The sequence below is a fragment of the Megascapheus bottae genome, chromosome 7 (assembly GCF_031878675.1).
Source record: "Megascapheus bottae isolate mThoBot1 chromosome 7, mThoBot2.hap1, whole genome shotgun sequence".
Lineage (NCBI taxonomy): Eukaryota > Metazoa > Chordata > Mammalia > Rodentia > Geomyidae > Megascapheus > Megascapheus bottae.
In genome coordinates, this window is record NC_143515.1 from 51,380,993 (window position 1) to 51,396,876 (window position 15,884).

A 15,884-nucleotide genomic window follows, 5' to 3' on the forward strand; every position below is an offset into this window, starting at 1 on the left:
TTACACACACACACACATATATATATATATATATCTCACAGCACTTTCATTTTTTAATAGTCCAAATAAATTAGGGCAAATATGATATAATCTGCGTTACTCAGAATAAAACCAACTTAGTGAAAAAGTAATTTTGCCATGATTCTCATAATATTTGCATTTTTAAATTAAAATTTAAAAGGCACTGACAAAAAATATTTAAAAAAGAAAAGCATGATTGCTTACATTCTAAAATCTCTTGTTCTATAGAAGTATTTAGAAGTATCATTGCAGTGGCAGCATCAATATCAGACTCTGAAAAGAAAAAAGTGGTGATGACATAAAAGTTTTTTTGTAAGAAAGGCTTCTATAAATATTTGCTCACATTCAATTATGACTCAAATTGGATTTGGTATATATTTTTCTATAGTAAATAAGCTCTGCAAGCCTCTGCTTCATTGCAATTCCCTGGTCCTCTTGCATCTACCTAAGCTTTTGTTATATTCCTCAGAATACCAAAGAGATTCCTAACAAATGCCAGGAAACCTTCTATGTTTCTGCTAAATACCTGCCTGTTTCCATCAACCCTTTATTTCTGAAAAACCAGTTCAAGCACCTCATTTCTATTATCTACCTCTCGGCTTAACTTGCTTCTTACTGCTTTTTCTCCTAGTGTACACTGCATAATTCTAGTCAACCTTCCTTGGTTAAACTATTATTTGTTTATTTATTTGGTTTAGGCCCTTGGACTTGAACTCTGGGCCTGGGTGCTGTCCCTGAGCTTTTGTGTTCAAGGTTAGAGCCCTACCACTTGAACCAACTATTTTGGTGGTTAGTCATAGATAAGAATCTCACAGACTTTCCTGCCCAGGCTGGCTTTGAACTACAATCCTTGTATCTCAGCCTCGTAAATAGCTAGGATTACAGCATGAGCCCTGGTGTCAGCAAAGCTGTATGGTTTTTAGAGCAGGGCCTGCAAAGATCTCTAACCTCTTCATATCCCAAAGAAACTACTACAATGCCTAGCAAGATGTAGTAAACATAACAGAGAATACAGTTATAGCCATACCTAAATGGAAAGACAGACCTATATAGTTAACAGGGAAATGTAAGGCAGAACATTATCTGAATCAATTTCCTATCCACTTAGCTACTTTGGTTCTTTAAAGCTTTTTTATATACTCCCCCCACCCCTTACTTTTATAGACATCAACTTCTGAGGATCAGCATTAGACTTTCAGAACTAAAGTTTCTGACAAAAGAACTTTAGTGTAAGATTTTGTAGTTTTTAAAAAAATGTTATGGAAACTCATCAAAGCAGTAATACCTGAAAAACCTACTTTAAATACTAATCTATTAACTATAAACAAGAAAAAAATTCACTAATAAAGAACTTTTATCTGCTTTAAAAATATACAAGTTCTAACAAAATTGATGCATTAGCTTTCTAAGTTAAAATCCCTTATATCTAACCTATAAAAGAAACATTTCAAAATGTTTTGATGTAGGGAGTGGTATAAACTTTGTTTCAGTGAAGAGTTTGAAAAATTTTATGCTTTGCAGGTCAGGATGCAAAAACCAAAGATGTAAGTATCTGTTGAAACTGAGTTCTACTGTTGAAGTAAATTTTAATGTCTCCAAATATAATTGTTGCTTTGTTTTTTCCCCAGGAGTTTGTAAACATAAATTGGTGCTTGGATCATGGGACCCATAAAAACAGGTTAAGATTACATTCATATCTCTCATAAAAATTAAATGCCATTGTCCAGGAAAAATATACATTACAAATAATGAAGAGGAGATATAAAACTATAAATGTTGTAAATCTATTCGGGGGAAAAAAACATGTACATGTATTATGCATATATTGTAAACACATCTACTTATACATGTAGCATAGTATGTGATCAAGTGTTCTGAAATATTAACAGTAGAATATTAGGGTTATGCCAACTATACATTTTACAAATGTTTGTTTTCCAAATCTGCCATAATGAACACATAAATTATAATCTAAAACAATTTTTTTTTTTTTTTGTCAGTCATAGGTCTTGAACTTTGGGCCTGGCCGCTGCCCTTGAGCTCTACAGCTCAAGGCTACCATTCTACCTCTTGAGAGACAGCTCCACTTCCGGTTTTCTGGTAGTTAATTGGAGATAAGAGTTTCACCGACTTTAGTGTCAGTAACTGGCTTTGAACCATGATCCTCAGATTTCAGTCTCCTGGGTAGCCCACCAGGGTCTGGCTGGGCAAAAACCTTTGTAAGCATTCTCCAGGCCAAGAAAACAATTATTTTTGATCTTTATTTTTATGTCCTTTTATGATTTAAAAGACAAATATTCATACATACCTTTGAGAGTTCTCACTTGGTTCTGCTTGAGAATAGAGTTTAAGTATTGAGGTGATAAAGAACTACTGAAAAATAAAAAGAAATATGTGCTTATAAAATATTTATTTCACAATAGGAACTAGTTACAAATATAGCTACCTTATACTAAAAAAAAAAAAGAATTGTTTTTTATCTTATTTTCTTTGTTAATAATTCTCAGTTTAGGAGGACCTAAGGACCAAGGTTAAGTCATATATTTTTGGACATTCTAGACAAAAACATTATAATCTATTCATTTCTTCATCTATAAAACAGAGCTAACTAAGTCTCTCTATAGGGGTGCTGTGTTAATTATACAATAATAATGCTGGCTGGCCACAGTGGCTCACACCTGTAATCCTAGCTACAGAGGAGGCTGAGATCTGAGGATTTCAGTTCAAAGCCAGCCCACGCACTAAAGTCCATGAGACTCTTATCTCCAATTAACCACTAGAAATAAGAAGCGGCGCTGTGGCTCAAGGGATAGGGCGGAACCCCTGGGTGCTCATGGACAGCACCCAGGCCCAGAGTCCAAGCCCCATGACTGACACAACAAAACAAAACAATAATAATGTATTTCAAATGCCTGGAACAATAAATAAATAATAGTTATTTGGCTTTGTGTTAGATATTTAAGCCTGACATTTTAATATAGTTATTACCAAAGAAATTCAAGAACTTATCAAAACAAGTACTTAAGGAAGACTGTATAGTAATAGGGGCAAAACCCCTAAGTTCCTGATTTTGTTTTGTTTTGCTTTTTTATGTAAGAAATTAAATATTTAAGAAAAAATACTTCTGTTCTTTGGAATTTGTAACAAGGTAAAAAGAAATCTGGTTTGTTTATGCAATTAAAAACTTATTTCCTACACCAGGTGTGATGGCACACAGGTGGTAGATGTAGGAGGATAAAAGACTAATAATAAGACTGGCCATGTAAAAAGCATGAAACCATATCTGAAACAACTAAAATGCAAAGGAGACTAGGGTGTGTGACTCAAGTGGTAGGATGCTTGCTTAACAAAAGTACAAGTTTAATCCCCAAGTGCTACCAAAAAAACAAAAAGCTCCTTAAGAATGCTTTAACGTTCAAATAAACCACAGTATAAAGTATTGCTATAAATGCAGCTGACATACCATTATGTTCTCCCTCTGAATGAGTCCAAAATTTTTCATTTAAGACTCTCTTTTTGCTTCTCTGACACCATTATGTAGCCCCCTGTACTCGAGTTTCTCACCCTTGTGATGTTCTAAAAATCCTTTTATATGTCACTAAAAACAAACAAACAAATAAACTTCTTATGTTATTAAAAAAATCATTTGTATATTATTCAAAAAAGAAAAAGGTGTGGCCGGGAGCATGTCCTAGTGACAGAGTGCTTGCCTAGGATACATGAAGCCCTGGGTTGGATTTCTCAATACCACATACACAGAAAAAATGGGAAGTGGTGCTGTGGTTCAAGTGGTAGAGTGCTAGCCTTAAGCAGAGAGGCTCAGGGACAGTGTCCAGGCCCTGAGTTCAAGCCCCAGGACTGGCAAAAAAAAAAAAAAAAAAAATTAGGCACCATTGGTAACCTTTAAAAGTATCTTAGTGGGCTGGGAGTTTGGCCTACTGGTAGAGTGCTTGCCTAGCATGCACGAAGACCAGGGTTCTATTACTCGGTACCACATATATAGAAAAAAAGCTGGAAGTGGTGCTGAAACTCAAGTGGTAGAGCTCTAGCCTTGAGAAAGTCCAAGGACAATGCTCAGGCCCTGAGCTCAAGCCTAGGACTAGCCAAAAAAAAGTATCTTAGTAAAATGTGACATTTTCAAGTCAAATGAAGGTACATTCTAGAATTTTTTTAAAAGATGCTTAAGACTTCTTTAGGAAAAAGAAACAATCAGATTTAAGGAGTTCATGTTGTTTTTCAGATATAATTTAAAATCAGGAAGATAAAAATACCAAACAAGAGCCATGGAAGTTATAAGAAATATTGTAACATTCAACAGAAAAAAAAAAAAGCCTTCACTGCATTCATTTGCTTGCCAAACATTTAAAATTTTAGAGTTGAACTTCATTTTAAATATTAAAAGTACCACTAAACAGGGTGAGATGGGAGACGTAGCTCAATGAGAGGCCCTGGGTTCAGTACCAGTAATGAAAAGAACAATGCTAGGACAAAGAAAAAACTTAATTGAAATGGATGAAACGTTACAATGACAAACTTAACCATTACACTTAAAAAATTTTAATTTTAATTTCCTATTTCATGTTCTGCCTTAGTATTATAAAAATGACTTGAGCTTGGGGCCTTACATTCTTGCTTGGCTTGCTTATGACTAGTGCTCTACCATATGAGTCACTCAGGAGATGGAGTCCAGCAGACCAGGGTACGTGGGCTGGCTTTGTAAGTCCATCTTCCAGGTTTCAACCTCTTGAGTGGTGGAATTACAGGCATATACCACTAGCATCCAGCTTATAAGACAACCTTTTGGTAACTGGAATTATACAATTACGCTTAAATCACTTATATTGTAGTGAGTTCATTTCTTAGAATTCTCAACTACTCGATTTCTTATTTTCTAGAAACACAAATTAAAGCATAAGTAAGACTGCCTTAAACTATGTTATTCATAAATCTCTATACCACAAAAAAAATTCCTACCCATCAAGTTTCTCCATCTCACACAGTAAATGTTCTAAAATCACCACTAACAGTTAACATGGTGGACTCTACCTTTGTAAAGAGGAAGGTTGCTTCTTCAGTGCTTGCATAAGATTAGGTTTATATTCTGGATCAACACACCATAAGGAACCTTTTCCATTTACCTAGAATAAAATGCACAATAATTTATAATCTGTCTAAGTAACTTTTAGATATACATAATCAGTGTCATATTATCAATAAATGTGTGAGAAACTTCCTCTAACATATATTACACAGATTCAAATTAATAACAACTACATTTGTGTGTGTTGTGTGTGTTTGTGTGTAGGTCCTGGAGCTTGAACTCAGGAACTGGGCATTGTCCTGGAGGTTTTTTTTGCTCAAGGTTAGTGCTTTACCACTTAAACCAAGTTTTTTTGGTAGTTAACTGGAGACAAGAGTCTCAAAGACTTTCCTGCTCTGGCTGGCTTCAAACCTCAACCCTCAAGGGGCCGGGAGTTTGGCCTAGCGGTTGAGTGCTTGCCTAGCATGCACAAAGACCCAGGTTCGATTCCTAGGTACCACATACATAGAAAAAAAGCCAGAAGTGGTGCTGAGGCTCAAGTGGTAGAGCTCTAGCCTTGAGAAAGTCCTAGGACAGTGTTCGGGCCCTGAGCTCAAGCCCAGGACTGGCAAAAAAAACAAAAAACAACAACAAAAAAAAAACCCTCAACCCTCAGATCTTAGCCTCCTTAGTAGCTAAGATTACGGCATCGCCCACCAGTGCTCTACCTTACATCATCTACCTTACTACAAAATCTTTCCTTAAAAAATTCAAATTACACATTACAACTGCAATGACCAAATATTTAAAAACAAGAAAATATACTTGGTTCCCCTATGAATTTTTGCTTGTATAAATCCTAAAGGACGTTGAAGATTTAAAATGATGATCTCCAGACTACTCCCTTGCTAAAACTACTTTTCAAGGTACTATTAGTTTATTATTGAAGCTCTTTTATTTTGAGATCATGCTATAGTTTTTATAGATGAATGGCCTAGTGAAAAACATTGCTCTACAAATTTAAAATTGAAATCCTAACCACTGCTTATTGATTTGCTGTTTAATTTTTCAGAGTCAACCCCTCAATCATATTTGACCTACACAATAAAACATCAACTCAGGCCACTTCACTGACATAACAAGATTCAAATAAAGTAATTTATATTCAAGTGACACAGTTGTAAAATAAATGAATGTTAAGCAGTTATTCTAAAATCAGCATACAATACTGTTTATTGGCTGTTGGTTGAATAACAGCATAGTCTTATTTCTTTACTCCCAAGATAAGAGAGGGTTGACAAAACCAACAATAAGAACAGTTCTGAATAAAACATCAGAAGTTAGATGGCAAAGAAAAAGAATGAAACAAATTCAGGAAGGAAATACTCCATAATCTGTGGGATGATAGAGCAATTAAGGCATTTTTGTTCATCCTAGTACTACTGCATTGTCACACTGTCATACAGATGAACCTTCTTTCTGTCATTCAGTAACAAGGTATCACTTCCACAAAAGCTTCCACAAATGCATTTGACATTATGAATTTTTCCTAAGTAGAATATATATATTTTGGACTAAACAGATGAAACTTCCAGTCTCTTGGTTGGTTGGTTGTGGGACTTGAACTCTGGGCTTGGATGCTGTCCCTGAGCTCTTTAGCTCAAGGCTACTGCCCTACCCCTTGAGCCACAACTCCATTTCCGGTTTTCTAGTGGTTAATTGGAGATGAGTCTCATGGACTTTAGTATCCGCGTTGGGAGATCCTCAGATCTCAGCCTCCTCCTCAGTAGCTAGGATTACAGATATGAGCCACCGCGCTGACTCAATAAGTTACATTTTTACAGTATAAACATACCAGAGATTTACATACTTTACTATCTTACTATAATTTCCTAACTGGAAGTAGTTTCACTATTTGGAATTCAATAGTTAAACATTATCAGCCAAATGATACTACTGCTAAAAGAAAATACTTATATAGTTCACTTTGTGTTACAGACTAGAAATATTTTACCTATCCTATTTTATTAATTCACCCACTATATAGAACAACCCTATGAGTTTAGTACGGTTATAACCATGCTTCTTTTATAGGTAAAGTCATGAGACTCATACACCTTGCCCAAGTTCATGCAGATAGTAAGTGGCAAGAGTTAGAATTTGTACTTAAGTCTTTTACTAGATCAGAACTCTTGACCATTATGGTATATAAACATAAAAGATGAAGAGGAAAAAAACTGTATTTAAAGACATCTACTAATATACCAGGGGCTTGTGGCTCACTCCTGTAATCCTACCTACTCAGGAGGCTGAGAACTGAGGATCACTGTTCAAAGTCAGCCAGGTATGAAAGTATGTGAGACTCTTATCTCCAATTAGCCACCATGAAACGGAAATGGTGCTGTGGCTCAAGTGATACAGTACTACACCAAACAAAAAAAAAGTTTTAGTAATAATGACAAGCCTACAAAAATTACTAAAGCAAAAGGTACAGATAGATATTATTAAGGATGCAAAGTGGATGGCAAGTTTAGATAATGCAAAGAAAATATCATGAAGAACTTTATGAAGATATCTGAAAACTTGTTTTGGTGGTACAAGGAGATGAACTCAGAAATTTGCATTTTCTGGACAAGTACTAACGAGCCATGACCCAGGTTGGATGTTTGAAAACGACTGAAGTTAACAGTATCTAGAAAAATGCTACTTTGTAAAACTAAAGGAAAAATACAAAACTTAACCCTATAATAACTGAAGAAGTAAATCACACCAACCCTACCATCTCCCTCAAAGAGGTAATCAAGAGAGACAGTCCAGTTTCTCCTAGCAATCTCAGAATAGAGTTCTTGTCTAAAACACTTCAAATAATTTAATGAACTAACCTAATTTTTAAAGTAGTTATTTTTAAATAGCTGTACAAAGGACTTACCATTCAACAAAGCAGTTTATAAACAATATATTTTGATATCATCTCAAAATTAACCTAATTTTGATAAAATTCAACCGATGTTGGGCACTGTTGGCTCGTATCTCTCTAATCCTAGTTACTCAGAAGGCTGAGATCTGAGAATCACAGTTCAAAGTTAGCTAGGCAGGAAAGTCCCTGGAACTCTTATCTCCAATAAATTATTCAGAAAAGGCTGGAAGTGGTGCTGTGGCTGAAGTGGTAGAGTGCTAGCCTTGAGCACAAAACAGGCTTAAGGACAGCCTTAGTACCAGGGGAAAAAAAAAAATCAGCAATGATCAAGCTAGAGTTGATGATGATCACAATCACAAGCTAGTCTTAATCATGTGTATAAATGAAAAATCTCAAGCAAAATATTAGGAAACAGAATCTAGCAATGTATATACTAAGTATCATTCCCAGACTGAATGATGCAAGAAATTTGAGACTGGCTTAATAATAGAAAATTAAATGTAATCTGCCATTCACATTAAAAGAAAAAATTTTAGAACATCATTATTGATGCAGGATAAGCACTCCTATTAAACTGCAACCTTCATCTGGTAAAGGGTCTCTACAAAAACTCCACAGCATATGTCCAGTATAACTTGAACATTGTGCCCACTGTCAACAGGACAGTTCCTTGTTTTATTGCTAGTCATAAAGAGTACAGTAAGGAATGAATTTAGTTGGATACTGGTGGCTTATGCCTATAAACCTGGCTTCTCAGAAGGCTGAGATCTGAAGTTCCTATTTCTGAGAGAACTTGATCAGGGAAAGTGTGCAACTCTTCCTATTAGCCAGCAAGAAAGAAAAAAAGTCAGAAGTGGAGCTTTGGCTCAAGTGGTAGTGTCTTATGCTTGAGGGGAAAAAGCTTAGAGATGCCACCTAGGCCTTATGTTCAAGACTCAGAACTGGCACACAAAAGGAAAAAATAAAATATAATTATTGTTTACCAATGGTAAGACTGTATGTGTAATTCTAATAAAATTATTAGAATCAATACTTTAACAGAGTTTCTCAACATTAAATTGTTATCCAAAACATCAACTGTACTGCAGAAGTCAGAATATTTAAAATGTAAAAGGTAATTTTTGTAATATTAACTATGAGGATGAGAATTTGTAGTTGGCTTCTGTAGTGACACGCAGAAAACCAGTACATGGGGGCCGGGAGTTTGGCCTAGTGGTTAAAGTGCTTGCCTGGCATGCATGAAGACCCGGGTTCAATTCCTCGGTACCACATACATAGAAAAAAGTGGGAAGTGGTGCTGAGGCTCAAGTGGTAGAGCTCTAGCCTTGAGAAAGTCCAAGGACAGTGCTCAGGCCCTGTGCTCAAGCCCAGGACTGGCAAAAAAAAACCCAAAAATCCAAAAAAACAGTATATGAAGAGAAATGTCATATAAAAAGATGGTAGTTCTCCCCTAATTGAGTTGCAGATAAGCTGCAGTACCAATTGGCTCCATTAGGGATTTGGTGTAGAAATGTGGAAAAGTGGGACACTGGTATATTAATGCCGATTCTGAAGTTTATATGAAACTGCAAATAAATTACTGACACTTGTGAAGATGAACAGGACGGAATGACAACTAGCTTTACAGTTAACACCAAGATTTCACATAAAGTTCTATTTAGGATAGGGAAATGTGTCTCGGGCCCTGTATTCAAGCCCCAGAGCAACAACAATAACAAAAGAAAACAGCAGTCAATAATTACCAACTTTTGAAATTCTTCACCTTCCTTGAAACTTCCCTCATGGTGTAAGGTATAAACTGTAGCTTTTTCTTTGGCAAGGAATTCAGATGGTATTTAAGACAGTATTAACCTATTCTTCAGACTATCACTCAAGAAAATTAAAGGAAAACCTCCTCATATTCACTCATTTGAGCTCAAAACTGAAGCTCAAACAATTTAGTATATTATTTATTCCTCTTCATATTCACCTTTACATGCCTTATCTACAGAAACTTGTAATTTGTTTAAAACAAACTAAAAATAAAGATATATATAAAACAAACAAGAACACTGAAGAAACTAAGAAAATTAGGACGTTATGAAGAGTAGTCCAAGTATCTATACCTAAATTATCTATACTAAATGAAACATAATTCTGCTAGGTTTTGTTGATGCTTAATAAAAACTTTAAACATCTCAAATGAAAGCAAGTGATAAGCTAATACAATTAGTCTCCAATTTAAGTTCCATGTTAGTTCCCCAATCAAATGTAGCAATATTCATAAACACTGACCTTGCTGTGGCTTCTTTCCACTTTCTGAAAACATTTGTTTAAGGACAGATTATGTCGAACAGAATTCTTCCAGCCTGTTGGTGCAGTAGCAAAGTATGGGAAGCGGTCCAGAATCCAGCTATAAATTTCTTTGACAGGCAAACATTTATTTGGAGAGTGTTCAATAGCCATATAAATGAGAAGACTAAAGGAGTACGGGGGTTTTGAAGTTGCTGATTTTTTTTCTGGGTTCTGGTAGCAAGATGGCCCAAAAGATGGCACATCATCTCCCTCTATATCACACAACGGACTAACCACTGGAAGACCTTCACTTCCGAGGCTGAAGTTTGTTAGAAGGTTAGTACTTTCATGAAGCCAGTTCAAGTCTGTGAGTTCATCATCTGCCGACTCACTGCCTACCAGAGTGGCCTTTGGCCCAGCAGCGTCAACAGCTTCAGGCAAGCTTCCCATTTGGTAAATTTGGCTAAGTCCGGCAATCTTTTCTGCTCCTGGAGTTTCAGCTCTCTTATCTGGAGTCATTCCAATTACTGGACCCATTTACTTGTATAGGTCTACAAGGAAGAAGGAATTATCAATCAATGTCATATTTACAATTCTGAAGAAAGGAAATACATATCTGAAGATTCCCCAAACCAAAGAAATTTTGCAATCAGTTATACAATAGTTAAGCGCAATATCTGTATAATGAAGACAAATATCTTCAAGAATCATTTCCAATCAATCACAAAAAAAACTGGAACTGGAGATGTGGCACAAGTAGCAGATAAAGTAATAGAGCCTCAGCTATGAGTCAAAAAGCTAAGTGAGAAATAACAGATTCTGAATTCAAGTCCTAGTACTGATTGATACATTAAAAAGCTATTCTATGGCTGGGAGTTTGGCCTAGTGGTTAAAGTGCTTGCCTAGCATGCATGAAGACCCGGGTTCTATTCCTCGGTACCACATACGTAGAAAAAAGCTGGAAGTGGTGCTGAGGCTCAAGTGGTAGAGCTCTAGCCTTGAGAAAAGTCCAAGGACAGTGCTCAGGCCCTGAGCTTAAGCCCAGGACTGGCAAAAAAAAAAAAGCTATTCTATGTCAAGACTTTATATATCTCCTTTCTTTTTTTCCCCATCAGTCATGGGGCTTGAATTCAGAGCCTAGGCATTGTCCCTGAGCTCTTCAGCTCAAGGGTACTGCCCTACCCCTATGGACTTTAGTGCGTGGACTGGCTTTGAACTGGGATCCTCAGATCTCAGCCTCCTGAGTAGTTAGGATTACAGGCATGAGCCACTGTGCCTGGCTAAGACTTTGTACATCTTAAGAAAGTGTATCTTACAACAGTAGTCACAGATAGGGCTCAATCTGTAAAATAATCAAAATTGTAACATAATTTAATCAAATATTTCAGGTAAATCCTTTCTTCAAATAATATGTGCTATAAAGACAAACCACTTAAATATTTTGTAAAGAGATAACATTTTTTTTCAAATGATTTATCCCAGTTGACAGAGTAGTAATTTATGAAGTTCAATGTAATATTTTACACGTACACATTGTGAAATGATCAAATCAAGCTAATGAACAAACTTCTTTTTGTGTTGAACGCATTTAAAACGTACGGTAGTGATTTTGAACGATACGTTACTTAACTATAGCAGACTGCTGTGAAATAGATGACTAGCACTGTTGGCTGAAACTTTGTGCCTCCTCTTTCTCTATTCAAACCTTCCACAACACCTGCTCACCTCACATTGCTTTCCACTTCTTAGAATACAAAGATAGCATTTCCTAGGCCATAAATTTGTCATCAACTAAGTATTTACTTAATATTTTTCTCTTATAGAATCAAAGATTTTGAACTGTACATTGTACACTTACATTTACATTTCAAGGCTCAACTTCTCTTAGAAGGCTTGAACTATCACTATGTGAATAAGAGTAAAAAGATGCTTCTATACTATCCTTTTAAATGTTTTTGCTCAAATGATTTTTTTTTCTTTTAAAGCATACTCAATTTAAAAGAAAAATTTACTGTGGGAAAATAAATGACCAAGGAGGAAACTGATAGAACTTTAAAAACACAGACATAAAAACGCAAATATAAACTGGACACAGTAGCTCACACCTGTAATCCTAGCTAATCAGTAGGCAGAGATCTGAGGATCTCAGTTCAAAGCTAGCCCAGGCACTAAAGACCTTGAGACTTTATCTCCATTTAACCACTAGAAAACAGGAAATCGCACTGTGGACCAAGGGATCTGAAGAGCTCAGAGATAGCGCCCAGGGCCAGAGTTTAAGCCCCACAACTAACCCCCACCTACACACACACACACACGCCAGGTGGTGGCTCACACTGGTAATCCCAGCTACACAGGAGGCTGAGATCTGAGGATCACAATTCAAAGTCAGTCTGGGAAGGAAGTCCATGAGATTATTTTTTAGTTAATTTTTTTTGTGTGTGTGCCAGTCCTGGGGCTTGAACATAAGTTATTTCTCTTCCTAGCCTAGTGGTAAAGTACTCACTACCATGCATGAAGCCCTGGGTTCGATTCCTCGGTACCACGTACCCAGAAAAAGCTGGAAGTGAGTGCTGTGGCTCAAGTAGCAGGGAGCTAGACAGTGCCTAGGCCCCAAGTTCAAGCCCCAGGACTGGCAAAAAAAGAAAGAAAGAAAGAAAAAGAAAGAAAGAAAGAAAGAAAGAAAGAAAGAAAGAAAGAAAGAAAGAAGAAAAAGTCAACAATTCCATAATAAAGTACTTGAAAAACAGTGAAGTGGATAAAATTTCAAGCAAAGAACTTAAAAGTATAATTAAGAATCACCAACTATTTTAAGGGCATGTACAAGCAGCTGAATGTATGCAGCGAATACAACAAACACAGTTGAAAGATCTCATGAGAATTTAAATAAACAGCAAAATGAAAAGAGGAAGGCAATGCAGGATCAGGACATGAAGGATGTAGAACTTCTGCAGAAAAAAAAATCAAATTAAAATACTAGAAATAAAAAGCTCCATAATTATCTCCCCTAAAAAATTCAATTGAAAGACTTACTAATCCAATGGAGCAAGATGAAAATAAGAATATCAATCAAAGACAAATAAAGGAACATGGTCAATTACAGAAAGATGAAGAAAATCCAATGGAATGCAGTCTTCCCCTCTGGGGGAAGAATATTATGGACAGGTACAGTGTCATGAATGGATCTGGTCCTTACCCCTGATCCCCATAAAACCAAGAAGATAGCTCACCTGACTTAGCAAATGTCCTCAAGGCCATGGCCAACTCAGCTTACCTCAGTGTTTCCAATTAGTGTTAAGTTTTGTTTTGCTTTACTAGTCCCAGGTCTTGAACTCAAGGCCTGAGCACTGTCAAGGCTACAGCTCTGCCACTTGAGCTACAGCACTACTTTTTCTATGTATTTGGTACTGAGGAATCGAACCTGGGTCTTTGTGCATGCTAGGCAAGCACTCAACCACTAGACCACACTTCCGGCCCCCAATTAGTATAGTCTTAACTATTGTGCAAAAGCAGTGATGATGCATTTCAGATTTGTCTAGCATTTTAGGATGCTCTCAGCAGAAAGTTGGTCTGGGTGGGTACTTAGATCACTATGCTACTAGAAATGTTTCCATTATAGTAAGCCCACCTGAGAGCAGATTTATTATACTGTTTTTTTTAATTATTAAAGAATTTATTAACATTGATTTTTACATCGTATTTTAAATGACAAGTTTAACAAACAAGTGTTCAAGAAGGGAATCTCTATATACAATCACTGGGACTTACTTAGTTTTTAGAACTTAATCCAAATTAGGCTTAGGGTTTGTATGTCATAGAAACATATTAATTTATGAAATAAAACATTATGTCTATAGAGTCATAGGGGTTTTTTGTTGTTGTTGTTGTTTTTTTGCCAGTCCTGGGCTTGAGCTCAGGGCCTGAGCACTGTCCTTGGACTTTCTCAAGGCTAGAGCTCTACCACCTGAGCCTCAGACCACTTTTGGCTTTTTTCTATGTATGTGGTAACGAGGAATCGAACCTGGGTCTTAGTGCATGCTAGGCAAGTACTCAACCACTAGGCCAAACTCCCAGCCCCGAGTCATAGATTTTTATGTCTATATAGTTATGTTTATATTTCCATTACCATGTCCATAGCATTGGGTATGCAAATATTGAGTCCTCGCTCTTGTACTCTTTGGATTTAAAAGCCACATATTAAGAATACCATGCACCTTTTGTTCCTTAGGTTTTGACTTGTCTCACTCAAGATGATTTGCTCTAGATTCATCCACTTCCCTGCGAATTATTATACTGTTTTAATCATCAAAAAAAAAAAAATCTTCATGCACACATACATACACAACTCAACTGATATGAAGAAGCTTTCTTTCCATCAGTACCATGTTTAACTCGTGTGATTTGGTATTTCCGTGCCCTAATTTTGTGAAAATACATTTTCTATAAAGCAAACAGTGGCCAAAATGCCAGATTAAAATTATGGCAATCCTCCCTAGCCCTGTGGGTAAAATACTTAACTGAAGTGATGCTATAAAATTTTCAGATTTTTTTTTTTTTTTTTGGCCCCCTTCTCTCTTTCTGGCCCCGCTCGCTCCGGCCCCGCTCGCTCCGGCCCCGCTCGCTCCAGTCAGGCTCGCTCCCTCACACTCCTGGCCCCGCTCCTGGCCCCGCTCGCTCCGGCCCCTTCTCGCTCTGGCCCCGCTCTCAGATTTTTTTTTATAGGCAGAATGTTTTTAACATGAGTTGGGTGGTTGTTATGGGGAAAATGAATCATGGGGAAAACTATCAAGTATCCATGGTAGTCGAGATAAAGAACATAAAATGAGATCTTTTTTGGTGAGCAGAATTAATGTGACAGTCATTTCAAGATATGGGTGCTCAGACCTAGTGTATGTACATACTGTATAGGTAAGAGCTAGTGACTGTGGAGTTTAGTACTGAATTCTAAACATCCTGAGCATTCAAAGTTTTTCCTGAATTGTAGTCTCCTAGGAACCATGCAGCCTTGGATACCAAGGGTCTACCACAGTTTCTCATACCAACGGAAGTACTACTTAATCCTTTGTTTTAGCTCAATAGTGTTAAGGGTTTTCTCCCTTAGCATAAATTTGAATAGATATGCCATATTCCCACAAAGTAAAAGCTGCTCATTAGGATAGTGACTTTTTTGTGTATTGGCACACACACATCCCTGGGGTTTGAACTCAGGCCCTGGGTGTTGTTCCTGAGACATTTTACTCAAGGTTAGAGTTCTACCACTTGACTCACAACTCTATTTGAAGCTTTTTGGTGGTTAATTGGAGTTGAGAGTCTCACTGACTTTCCTGGATGAGTTTTGAACCTCAACCCTCAGATTGCTGCCTTTGAGCAGCAGTCTTAACAGACTCCAATTAACCACTCAAAAACAAAAAACCGAAGTAGTGCTGTGGCTCAAGTGGTAGAGTGCTAGCCTTGAGCACAAACAGGCTCAGGGGCAGCACCCAGGCACTGAGTTCAAGCCCCTCAACTGACAGAAAAAGAAAAAAGGAAAGAAAAGGGAAAGGGCAAGGAAGGAAAGAGGGGGAGGGAAGGAGAAAGAAGGACAGGAAAGGAAGGGAGGGAGGGAGGCCGCCAGGGAGGGAGGCAGGCAGGGAAGGGAAAGGGATACTATTAATA

General features: G+C 37.0%; 1 protein-coding gene across 3 annotated transcripts in view; it reads right to left on the minus strand.

Moving 5' to 3' along the window:
- The window catches only part of Foxn2 (forkhead box N2), a 35,495-nt gene that overhangs the window by 4,646 nt on the left and 14,965 nt on the right, over nucleotides 1–15,884 (minus strand). For 2 of the 3 annotated variants that reach the window (XM_090336979.1, XM_090336978.1), the window contains exons 2-5: nucleotides 10,233–10,783; nucleotides 5,068–5,159; nucleotides 2,330–2,394; nucleotides 226–294 (exon numbers count right to left, since the gene is read on the minus strand). In XM_090336979.1, the coding sequence (XP_090193105.1) occupies nucleotides 226–294; nucleotides 2,330–2,394; nucleotides 5,068–5,159; nucleotides 10,233–10,769 (763 nt within the window). In that variant the 5' untranslated portion in view covers nucleotides 10,770–10,783. The remainder of the gene's footprint in view (nucleotides 1–225; nucleotides 295–2,329; nucleotides 2,395–5,067; nucleotides 5,160–10,232; nucleotides 10,784–15,884) is intronic. The other variant, XM_090336980.1, reaches the window with a different exon arrangement.